At 48.1% G+C, this 12,185-nt stretch overlaps 1 protein-coding gene across 2 annotated transcripts in view; it reads left to right on the plus strand.

The window, feature by feature from the left end:
• The first annotated feature begins 5,261 nt into the window (after positions 1 to 5,261).
• Positions 5,262 to 12,185, plus strand: part of sema4f (sema domain, immunoglobulin domain (Ig), transmembrane domain (TM) and short cytoplasmic domain, (semaphorin) 4F) — a 38,731-nt gene continuing 31,807 nt past the window's right edge. For both annotated transcript variants that reach the window (XR_004766103.1, XM_035425539.1), the window contains exon 1: positions 5,262 to 6,015. Coding sequence is in view for 1 of the 2 variants with exons in the window: in XM_035425539.1 (XP_035281430.1) it covers positions 5,919 to 6,015 (97 nt within the window). In the remaining variant the exon portion in view is untranslated. The remainder of the gene's footprint in view (positions 6,016 to 12,185) is intronic.

Raw genomic sequence — 12,185 nt, forward strand, 5'->3', positions numbered from 1 at the left:
TCCCAGCCCCACCCCACCCCGCCCCGCCCCACACCACAGGGGGTATGACTGGCGGAGTGACTGGTTTACCTGTGCAGGAGCAGGTTTACTGTGCAGGAGAAGGTTTACCTGTGCAGGAAAAGGTTTACTCTGCAGGAGGAGGTTTACCTCTGCAGGAGGAGGTTTACTGTGCAGGAGGAGGTTTACCTGTGCAGGAGCAGGTTTACTGTGCAGGAGCAGGTTTACCTGTGCAGGAGCAGGTTTACTGTGCAGGAGGAGGTCTACCTGTGCAGGAGCAGGTTTACTGTGCAGGAGGAGGTTTATCTGTGCAGGAGAAGGTTTACTGTGCAGGAGGAGGTTTATCTGTGCAGGAGAAGGTTTATCTGTGTACAAGCAGGTTCAGTTGTGCAGGCACAGGCTGGTGGTTTTAATGTAATGTCATGACATTACATTGCTGGCATTGGGTTGACTCTTATCCTGAGCGACTTACAATGAGAAGACAAGCGCAATGAGAAATGCATTTACAGACTGTCTTTACTGCACATGCCCACAAAAACAGCCCTGTGGTACCCAGGATTCACAACCCCTCCACCTGAGTCCATATCTGTGGATGCTGGTAAAATCTGAAAACACTTTCAAATTTCAAGTGGCGAGGATCGGGAACCCGTTTCCCCGAGGAGCAGGGAGCCAGAATGGCGGCTCTCCGGCTCCGTAATTAAAGTGGTTAACAGGATTAGTGGGAAATTTGCATGGGTGGAAGGCAGGAGATGGGGGAGCCTGTATTTGGGTCAGATTTCAGATTGCATGCATTAATGATGGCCAAGGGGGCAGGGAATGTATAGGCCCACGGAGCAGAGTGTGTGTGTGTGTGTGTATGTGTGTGCCACAGGAATAAGGGGTAAAATCACACCTTGATTCACTGCTCATCAGCGTAATGGACACTGTTACCATGACGAGGTGTGGCAGCTCCATGTCAGAGCCAAGGCGACTCCCACTCCCCCCCCACAGCGAGGGGGACCTCAGGGCAGAAAGGGGTGAGGATTTTGGTTGCAATCCCATTAACCCCCCCCAGCGGATTAGAAGCTCCTCGTGCAGCAGTGGCGGAGGGCGCAGAGTTGAGAGGGAATTCCCGGAATTGTGGGCCTGTGCTGGAGTTCTGCTCCCGGGAATCTCAGACACAGCTCTGCAGCTCTGGGTCTGGATGCTCCCCCACGCTCTCCTGGGCTGGGGCCTCGTGCTGCAGGGCTGGGGCCTCAGGTTGCAGGGGTGGGCGATATACCACACAGGTACTTATCGAATGCAACAACGGTCACCCCCTCCTCCATGTGGTGTTTTGGCTTTCTTTAGTTATGACTGATGCGGTAATAAACATCCAAACTTCAGAAGTGTTTCTGAGAAAAATGTCACCAGTGATATCTATTGGGCGTTGATAAGAAAAGCCTATCAGCGCCATGGCCTCGCAGCTTCCTTGTGATCATGTGATGTGTTGTCATCAATCCCTTGGAAGCTTCAAGGCCTTGCTGCTGACTGGCTGTTATCAACATCCTATAGATAACAGTGCTGATGTTCTTTTCAGGAAGCATCAGGAATGTTTTTTTTTTTTTTAAAGAAAAGAATGGCAGTGCACCAAATGGTGGCAATGATCATTATTGCATTTGATAATTATCGTTGCTATATATAGGCCAGCCCTATTGCCTCATGCCTGTGGCTTTCCTACAGGTGTCCCCCACGGCTCTGCACTCGGCTCCCTCCTCTGTTTCCTTTTACATGCAGATTTGCTGGGTTTCTCATCACTTCCATGCGAACTGTGCTCAGGTGTCCCTGCACATCTCAGCTTCTCTCTGAGCTTCTCTCTGAGCTTCTGTCCTGCACCATAAAGCACTCGCTCAGTTACCCTTTCATCTCCACCCTTCAGCTCCAGCCACTGATCTCACTTTAATGGAGATGTGTGTGTGTTTCTCTGTAAGGTGTGTCATCGGGTATTTAATTAGAATATGTTTTTTTTATTACTGCAACTGTTATCTCTGTCACAGAACCACATTTAAAATGATTGTCTGTGCAGAATCAGGCATAGGTGTGGCACAGGGCTCTTCTATCTCACCAACTCTTTTTAATATTTATATAAATGGATTGGCAACACTACTTGAAAAATCTACAGCACCTGGCCTCGCCCTATATGACTCCAAAGTTAAGTTCCTACTCTATGCAGATGACCTTGTTCTGCTCTCACCAACAGAACAGGGTCCACAGCAAAACCTGGAGTCATTTTGTCAGACCTGGGCCCTGACAATACACCGCACAAAAACTAAAGTTCTTGTGTTCCAACAAAGATCCAGACATTAGGGACCCAAAATAATTATCACATTACGAACAACTAAAATTGAACAAACTACAAATTACTCATATTTACGATTAAAAATCAGTTCTACAGGAAGCTTTCATTTGGCTGTGAATGAACTTAAAGAGAAAGCAAAAAGGGCTTTCTATGTCATTAAAAAGTCAATTCAAACAGAAATTCCAATTGGCATTTGGCTAAAAATTTTCAAATCAGTAATTGAACCAATTGCACTTTATGGCACTGAGGTGTGGGGTCCACTCACACAACACGAATTTGCAAAATGGCACAAACATCCAATTGAGACCCTGCATGCAGAGTTCTGTAAAAGTATCCTACGGGTTCAGAGGAAAACCACAAATAATGCATGCGGGGCAGAATTAGGCCAATATCCACTGCTAATTAATATTCAGAAAAGTCAAATTTTGGAAACATTTCAAAATGAGTGACCCCCACTGCTATCATTACAAAGCCCTGAAATGCCAAGAGGTGAATATAAAGAAGAGTCCCCTCAGTCAACTGGTCCTGGGACTCACTGAAGAAAATCCTAACACCTGACCATAGTCAGTCCCAGGACAGTGACATCCTCCTAGCTCAGAGAATTCGACCAAACACAATTATAATGAAACAAAAAGAAAAATATTTGACCTATTGGAAAGAAATGACAAAAACTCAAAATAAACTTAATTGCTATTTGGCCCTAAATAGACTGTACACCATGGCTGACTACCTGACCATGGTGACAGATAGCAAACAGAAAAACTTGACAATGTACAGACTCAGTGAGCACAGCCTGGCCATCGAAAAAGGCCGACACAGGCAGACCTGGCTGTCCAGAGAGGACAGACTGTGCTCCCACTGCAGTCAAGGAGTGGTGGAGACAGCTACAGTTTCTCACAACATGTGGAAAACACCTGGACATAAGGGAAAATTTCTACCAGAAATTCACAAAAATATGCCCTGAATTTGAAACTCTAAATGGCCACCAAAAGCTCCCCTGTTTATTAGGAGAACACAAAAAATGCATAAGACTAGCAGCAAATTACATCACAGCTTGCCATAAACAGAGGGACAACCAGTGAGCCTATGTGGGTAGGGAGATAGAGAGAGGGATAGAGATGAGAGAGAAAATAATATATTTTTTTAAAATTTATTTATTTATTTATTTATTTATTTATTTATTTATTTTAATAGAATGTTCATTATTAGTATTCCACTGTAAATATGTATTTTGAATTGATTTATGATGCTTTGGCAATATGTACCTATGTATTTCCTGCCAATAAAGCAATTTGAATTTGAATTTTGAGAGAGGGATAGAGATCAGAGAGAGAGACAGAGAGAGAGGGGGATGGAGATGAGAGAGAGAGACAGAGAGGGATTGAGATGTGGATAGAGAGACAGAGAGAGGGATAGAGATGAGACAGAGGGGGATAGAGATGAGAGAGAGAGAGGGGGATAGAGATGAGAGAGAGACAGAGAGAGAGGGGGATAGAGATGAGAGAGACAGAGAGAGAGGGGGATGGAGATGAGAGAGAGAGGGGGTTAGAGATGAGAGAGAGACAGAGAGGGATTGAGATGTGGATAGAGAGACAGAGAGAGAGGGATAGAGATCAGAGAGAGAGACAGAGAGAGAGGGGGATGGAGATGAGAGAGACAGACAGATGGGAGGCTCCTGCCCTGTGGTAATCCGCTCTTGGGAAAGTGTGGCTTTATTAAAGGGCAGCTGACGGACCGCTCTGGCTCCTCCTCCTTTGTTGTTCCTGTCGCTGGTCACGCGGCGAGTCTCTGGTGCTCGTCTCCGCCGTGGGCAGACGGGACGGGCGAGCGTGCAGACGGGACGGGCGAGCGTGCAGACGGGACGGGACGGGCGTGCAGACGGGCGAGAGTGCGGACGGGACGGGAGCCGGCTCGAGCACAAGCCGTGCTAATTCAGTTACGCTTTTCCCCTGAGTGCAGACCTGCAGTGCATGCTGGGACAGCAATATTAACCAGCATTTTCCCCTGAGTGCAGACCTGCAGTGCATGCTGGGACAGCAATATTAACCAGGATTTTCCTCTGAGTGTGCAGACCTGCACTGCATGCTGGGACAGCAATATTAACCAGCATTTTCCTCTGAGTGTGCAGACCTGCAGTGCATGCTGGGACAGCAATATTAACCAGCATCCGTATGACCACACTGCCAATAATCATCCCTCTGCTCGGACTTCCTGTTTCACCAGCTGGTTTAACACCTCAGGCCGTAACCTGCCCAACCCATTCGATCCCTAATATATGCCTGCTACCAGTCATTGTGTCTTATATATGCCTGCTACCAGTCATTCTGTCTTATATATGCCTGCTACCAGTCATTCTGTCTTATATATATATTTTTTTTTTACCTGGATTGCTCGCTTTTTGGAGGTTCAGGCCTGGTTTTTACATGATTTTCTTTAATTCCACTGTAAGGTATGTTCATGGGAATGTCTTTGTAAAAAGTGATATACAAATCATGTTGAATTACGAAAGTAACTTATGGCACAAATTATTATTATTATTATTTAATTTTTAATTTTTATTGCCACTACTACTAATATGTGAACGCAATAAAATATGAATAATTAGAGAGTTTAAAATATATTAAAAATAAAATAATAATAATAATAGAGACAAAATATATACGTGCATAACGATTACTGGATAGTTTATGACAAGGCTACAACGTTGTAATCATAATTGTAACTATACCAATAACAATAATGAAGGTATTAATAAATTGTTTTCGTTTTTAACTGTTTATTTATATATTATTATTGCTCATAATTTATATTTATTCTTTTTTTAAATTGGGCTACAGGTACGTCAGTATGGAATCGACAGAGTTCCACGGTGGTTATGCTAGGATAAACCACATCCATGATTTACCTGTTGTGATGACGTTTTAGCGGGCGGGGCAGATCTGTTAGCCAGTGTCGCGCAGAGCTCGCGCAGTACGCGCAGTCTTGCCACCAAAGCGGCTGCACGGTCCTAGTTCTAAACGTTCTTCCTTTGTTTTTTAAAACTGTTTGATAAAGCGAAACCTCAGACGGATTAATTCACAGAGAAGTTGGAGTTGAATATTCGTGTCCGTGTGGATGACATACACTAAGGATTTGCAGGAAAACCCTCACGCTCAGTAAAGGTTATGCGGTAGGCTAACACTATTTTTCGAAAACCCTGGTGTGGTGTGTTTCACGCTCATAATCAAGGACTTTGGAACACTTGTGCAGGACTGCGTTTCAAATTTGATTCTGAAATGCAGCAATTTTTCCAATAACAATATCAGCAAAGGAACTTTTCGTGTCGCTAACATATTGTTGACCTGGGAAAGACAAAACAGCGCTCATATTACTCTGAGCAGACACATAAATTCGAAATGCCCTTTATCCCGTAAGAAAAATTTTGGACAGTTCGGAATAATTTGAATCGTTCATGTGACTTGTCAGACCTGTGGCTGACCGTGCACCTCTCCGCGAGCGTAAAACACAACCGCTCAGACTGGAGAAAATGACCATGATCCGCCACTGAGGCGGAACCGGGACGCACGCTCTGACCGGATACTTGTGTGGAGCTGATCTTCGGAACATGAAGACGGCCGCGAGTCAGATCGTCGGAGTTTATTTTGCGGGGATATTCGTCCTTATTCCTGGCTTCTGGACAGCAGACGTGAACGGATATGGAGGTAAGACCGGCACTGGAAGTCATGTAGAGTAAACTATTGCCAAAGAAAAAGAGCAGCTGAAAATGTATGGAAGTGATATGACATCGTTCATTTCTGTGATAATTATTAAATGTTTACGCGTACTTTGTACCTTATTGAACCTGTGTTTTGTAGTTGTCCAATGACCAAGATATGCACTTTTGTACGTCACTTTGGATAAAAGCGTCTGCTAAATAAATGTAATGCGTCCTCGTAGACACAAGGGTGAAGGCCATATGATACCTGCAGGTGCTGAACTAAGCAAACGGATAGCCTTTCATTATTTTGCCAACAGTATCAAACCTGTTTGCCCGCAAGTGTGACATATAACTACTCGAGATTTCTGGTCAGAACCTTTCGAAACGTTTGTTTTTCATAGCGCAAACGTACTAATTGTCTGTAGTAGATGAAAGATCGTGCTATATTACCTGTTTATAGTCTACGTATTGTTCCGCGTAAGTGAGAGAGGGAGCAGTGTCACTGTTGGGTCTTGCCGTCCTGCAGTTTCCTTTTTACCCTGTGGCTACTTCGGGTTATAAGGCAATTGTCACTGGTGAAAATGATCACAGAGACTTACGGGTTGATTATAATCATATTTTTCTCTGCACTATATGACATTGACAGAATCATAATTATGGTACGCGTACTGTATTGAATAACTATTCCATAAAAAATTACGGAAATGTTCAGCTGCCAGCATTTGGCGGACTCAGTCTTACTGTAAATAATGATGTGGCGATTGTTCCAACTTCCCGTGTTTCATACAATCACTTCTTTGTACCAGCGACTCCAGATCAGCTGCGCGCGTTCGCTTGTGTCCAAACGCCTTTCCGTTTTTTTGAAATATTGGCAAAATACACGTATGAATTAATTGCCCAAAGTATTTTTCACTGCTAATATCCTCCTGTAACTGCGCAGTGATACTGTATCCGACTGTGCATGTTGGAAATAAGCCCTAACGACACTGGGTGAGACCTGCAGTATATTCCGCTATTGCCTTGGTTTCCGAGTCCGACCTATTCAAAGTCCGGTTACTGTTGCCTTGTCCAGCGGCCGTATTATCTGCGTGTGATTTCGAATGTACGGGAAGGCGGGATAGGTTTGTGACCGGATCATTCCGTGGAAAGCCGCGCTGGACCCACGCGGCATATCAAAGCTCCACCGAAGGGCTTCGGATTCTGATGTCCCACGCGGCCGTGGGTGGACTCCACACCCTTTCCCCCTCAACCGTCTTGTAGGACGGCAACGACTTATGCCCTGGATGCACCCATGTGCAATTTAACCAGGAGAAAGTATTGCTCATTTCAGAAGTATTTACGACAAAAAACATCTAAAGCAGACCAAATTACACCTGCTCCGCCTCCGGCTCTCTCGGGCTTAGTCTACAGCCTGAGCTGAAGCGCGAACCTCTGCTGCCTGCTGAACTGAAGGCTCATTCGATCAAATCAATCACCATGGCAATCAAGCCATGGTAGTATAATTACACTGGAGCTTAAATCGGTGATAAACAAAGTAATGTAGGCCGCTTGAGAACGTGTTCATGGGTAGTGAGTATCAGTGGCAATCCCTAGATTATTAGAAGGACGAGGCAGTTGGTGGAAAGATGATTAGAGGAACTCATCCGTATAATGTAATGATGAGCGGATTTGTGCAGCGCCGAGCGTTAGCCAGTGCCGCTAGGCAGCCGCTCAAGGCCATTCGCTGAAGCTCTTTCCCCTGCTGACCTCAGAAAGCTGGGCCTCTGCTTCTGGGACGTGTCTTTGGAGTGTGGATGATGCCAGTGCTGTCCAGCTGCTGGGCTCTGGGTTCTGCTGGGCTCTGGAGGCTGCTCTCTGGAGGCTGAGTTCTGGAGGCTGCGGTGTAGAGGCTGCTCTCTGGAGGCTGAGTTCTGGAGGCTGGGGTGTAGAGGCTGGGCTCTGGAGGCTGGGCTCTGGAGGCTGGGGTGTAGAGGCTGGGCTCTGGAGGCTGGGGTGTAGAGGCTGGGCTCTGGAGGCTGGGGTGTAGAGGCTGGGTTCTGGAGGCTGGGGTGTAGAGGCTGGGCTCTGGAGGCTGGGGTGTAGAGGCTGGGTTCTGGAGGCTGGGCTCTGGAGGCTGGGCTCTGGAGGCTGGGGTGTAGAGGCTGGGCTCTGGAGGCTGGGGTGTATAGATTGCTGTAATGCTCGTTGCGTGTAACTGGTTATGGGCTGAAACTCAGTGGCGGTTGGGGAGAGCCGGGCTGTGGAACCTTGTGCGGTGGGGGTTAGGGTTAGGGTGGGGGTGGGTGTTTGGGTGGGGGTGCGGGGGAATAATCAACTGCAGACACGCCAGAGTGCTGTAGCGTTATTTTTTAAACAGAAGTCTGGAGGTCCTTTGGGACGTTTGGAAAAGGGCTGTGTAAATGCTAGCTGCCTATTGTCATAGATTTGTCCTTAGAGGCATAGGTGTGTCCTTAGAGGCATAGAAGTGTTCTTAGAGGCATAAATGTGGCATAGATTCATTTAAATCGGGCTCACCTAGATCAGAGAGTCACCATAAACACCCTTTTCAAGAGAGTAAACACACAGTATGACTGTCACAGTGCTGGTTATAAAGGAGTGTGTGTGTGTGTGGTGAGGCCTGTGTGTGTGTGTGTGTGAGCATCATGCCCGTCTGACACATGGTCCAGCGAGCAGGGGAGGTGGCGGGTCCTGTGGCGGAGGTGGCACCTCCACCTCCTTCTCCTCCTTCTCCTCCTCCTCCACCTCCCCCTCCTCATCTTTCTCCTTCTTGGGCGGGGTCAAGACCCTGCATTCCTGGAAGGTCCTCTCCCATCTGTGTAAGGATGGAATGTCCTGGAAAAGCAAAGGAAAAAGTTTGTGTGCGTGTGCGTGTGTATGTGTGTGTGTGTGTGTGTGTGTGTGTGTTTGAGTGTGCGTGTGTGCATGCCTGTGTGTGTGTATGATTGCATGCCTGTGTGTGCACGTGTGTGTGCACGTGTGCCTGTGTGTGTGCGCGTGTGTGTGCTTGTGCGCCACCTTTAATGTTGTAATTACCAGTGATGTCCATTGCTCTTTCATCTTGCCTTTGTAGTGGATATTTCCTCTAATGAACACTGGCCTGATTAGTCTTTAGGCCTGAACAGCTGTGTTCCAGATCCCCTTATTTTATGGAAAATAACATCTTGCACTTGTGCCCTTTAAATTTGTAAAGCCACACTGTATGAAGTATCTATGTTCTTTGCATTTTATAAGAAGAAAAGATATGAAGTTGCCAATGGAGTCTGCACCCCCCCCCCCCCCACCCCCCAACAGTGATGCAAGGACACACAGCTGGCTGAGGAGCCAATTGCCCAGTTACTTTTGCTCCTTAAAATGGGGGGGACTGTGTATTAAAATGGGCTGCAACCCATACAGGGTTCACCCGATATGGATGTAAATACCTGAAAATTACAGTAGACAGTTTAACCTCATTTTTATTGTTTCATTTCAAATCCAATGTGCTGCTGAGCCAAAACAAGAAAAACTTTGTCACTGACCATTTAATAGTCATTTTATAATATCTGCAGTAGTTCTACTCTGTTCAAGCTTTGGTTTTTTTTGTGGTTTTACTGTACATTTACACTTTTTCTCTGTCACACTCACATTCAGTCACTCAGAGACTCACTCATTTACTCAGAGACTCACATTCATTCACTCTCTCACACACCCACATTCAGCCCAGAGCCTACACACAGCCCAGCGGGTACACACAGCCCAGCCCAGCCCAGCGGGTACACACAGCCCAGCCCAGCCCAGCCCAGCCCAGCGGGTACACACAGCCCAGCCCAGCGGGTACACACAGCCCAGCCCAGCGGGTACACCCAGCCCAGCCCAGCCCAGCGGGTACACACAGCCCAGCCCAGCGGGTACACACAGCCCAGCCCAGCCCAGCCCAGCGGGTACACACAGCCCAGCCCAGCGGGTACACACAGCTCAGCCCAGCCCAGCCCAGCGGGTACACACAGCCCAGCCCAGCCCAGCCCAGCGGGTACACACAGCCCAGCCCAGCCCAGCGGGTACACACAGCCCAGCCCAGCCCAGCCCAGCCCAGCCCAGCGGGTACACACAGCCCAGCCCAGCGGGTACACACAGCCCAGCCCAGCCCAGCCCAGCGGGTACACACAGCCCAGCCCAGCCCAGCCCAGCGGGTACACACAGCCCAGCCCAGCCCAGCCCAGCCCAGTCCAGCGGGTACACACAGCCCAGCGGGTACACACAGCCCAGCCCAGCCCAGCCCAGCCCAGCCCAGCCCAGCTGAACGACTGCATGCAGTGCAGCTGCTGCTCGTGATGCAGTCAGCATCCTCCGCCCTCAGAGCTGTGCACCTCTGGGGATGGATAACCGTGAGACATAGCAGAGCTGATTCTGGGGTACACTCGAGCCTCAGCGCTGATTCTGGGGTACACTCAAGCCGGAGGAGCTGATTTTGGGGTACACTCGAGCCTCAGTGCTGATTCTGGGGTACACTCAAGCCGCAGAGCTGATTTTGGGGTACATGGCAGTGGGTCCCCGGTCCACCTGACTCCTGGTGACCCTGTCTGGGAGAGGAAGTGCTGGAAGTGCACTAAGCTCTCAGCCCTTACAGACAGGAAGTGGGCAAGCAGAGAACAAAGAGACTGAATCTGTGCCCCCTCTCTCTCTCTCCCCCTCTCTCTCTCCCTCACTGTGAAAAGCAGAAGTCCTGTATAATCTAAGGCATGTTTTCTAACAGCGTGTGGACAAAGGGAATGAGGGGCTCCTCTCTCTGCCATCCTGTGGTTATGGGGGGGGTCTAATTGGAAACTGAAGGTGGTGATTAAATAAAATGTGAAATGGTTGGGGTGTGGTGGGGGGGGGGGGGGGGGGGGGGGGGATTTAAATAGTGAATAACAGTATTTGATTGGTTTTCACTGGAGGTATGGGTGTGGTGGGGGTGGGGGGGGCGGGCACACAGGCAGCCACAAGAAGGAAAAAGAAGGGGAAAAAAAGATTTTTGGCTGAATTGTGTGTTCTCTGCCTGCTGCACAGATGCAGTGGGTCTGACTGGCTCAGGAATCAGACGTGTGAATACACGCCGCTCCTGCCTTTCCAAAAGAACACAGAATAAACACAGAAAAGCCTAAAAACAGCATTTTTTGCGGAATCATTTTAATTGGCCTATATATCAATAAAACGTTTCCCCCTGCCCCTGAACCCGTCTGTCTGAAAGACTGAGGAAAGACCTTAGGCTTTGGCACGCAGTACATGCATGTGACGGAGACTCTGTCGCAGAACTGAAAGGACACTCCTCCCCTGTCTCAGGACCCAGATGCACCAGATGTCTGTCTGTGGCTGTTTCACTGTGCACTGTCCTCCACTGCAGAGAGAATGGGAGAGAGAAAGAGAGAGAGAGAGAGAGAGGGAACTGGTTTTCTGCGTTGGCCATGTTCTCGTTCGGTGTAATTGATCTGTGTGGCTGCGGTCTGTGGCTTTATTCAGCCAGGTGGGGGCGGGGCACGTGTGCCTGATTGACAGGCTAATTCATGTATCTTGCATTGCCCATTAGGCCCAGCAGTTCCTGCCCTGCATTATTCACTGTTCCGTAAACAGATTACAGACATATTCACTGCTGACATCTTCTATAAATGCAGTCCATTTACCTGCAGGGCAATGGGCCATTCAGACTTTACACCATCTTCTGCCTGCAGGGCAATGGGCCATTCAGACTTTACACCATCTTCTGCCTGTATGGCAATGGGCCATTCAGACTTTACACCATCTTCTGCCTGTATGGCAATGGGCCATTCAGACTTTACACCATCTTCTGCCTGCAGGGCAATGGGCCATTCAGACTTTACACCATCTTCTGCCTGCAGGGCAACGGGCCATTCAGACTTCACACCATCGGGTCCATCAACAGAGAGGCTCCTGTAGGGGAGGTGGAGAAACAGAGGGAGAAAGAGAAAGGTGGAGAAGTGGAGAGATGGAAAAGCAGAGAGAGATGGAGAGATGGAGAAACAGAGGTGGAAAGAGAAAGGTGGAGAAGTGGAGAGATGGAGAAGCAGTGAAAGATGGAGAGATGGAGAAACAGGTGGAAAGAGAAAGGTGGATAAGTGGAGAGAGATGGAGGAACAGAGGTGAAAGGGAAAGGTGGAGAAGCGGACAGATGGAGAAATAGAGAGATGGAGAAGCAGAAAG

Source organism: Anguilla anguilla, chromosome 7, assembly GCF_013347855.1.
Source record: "Anguilla anguilla isolate fAngAng1 chromosome 7, fAngAng1.pri, whole genome shotgun sequence".
Classification (NCBI taxonomy): domain Eukaryota; kingdom Metazoa; phylum Chordata; class Actinopteri; order Anguilliformes; family Anguillidae; genus Anguilla; species Anguilla anguilla.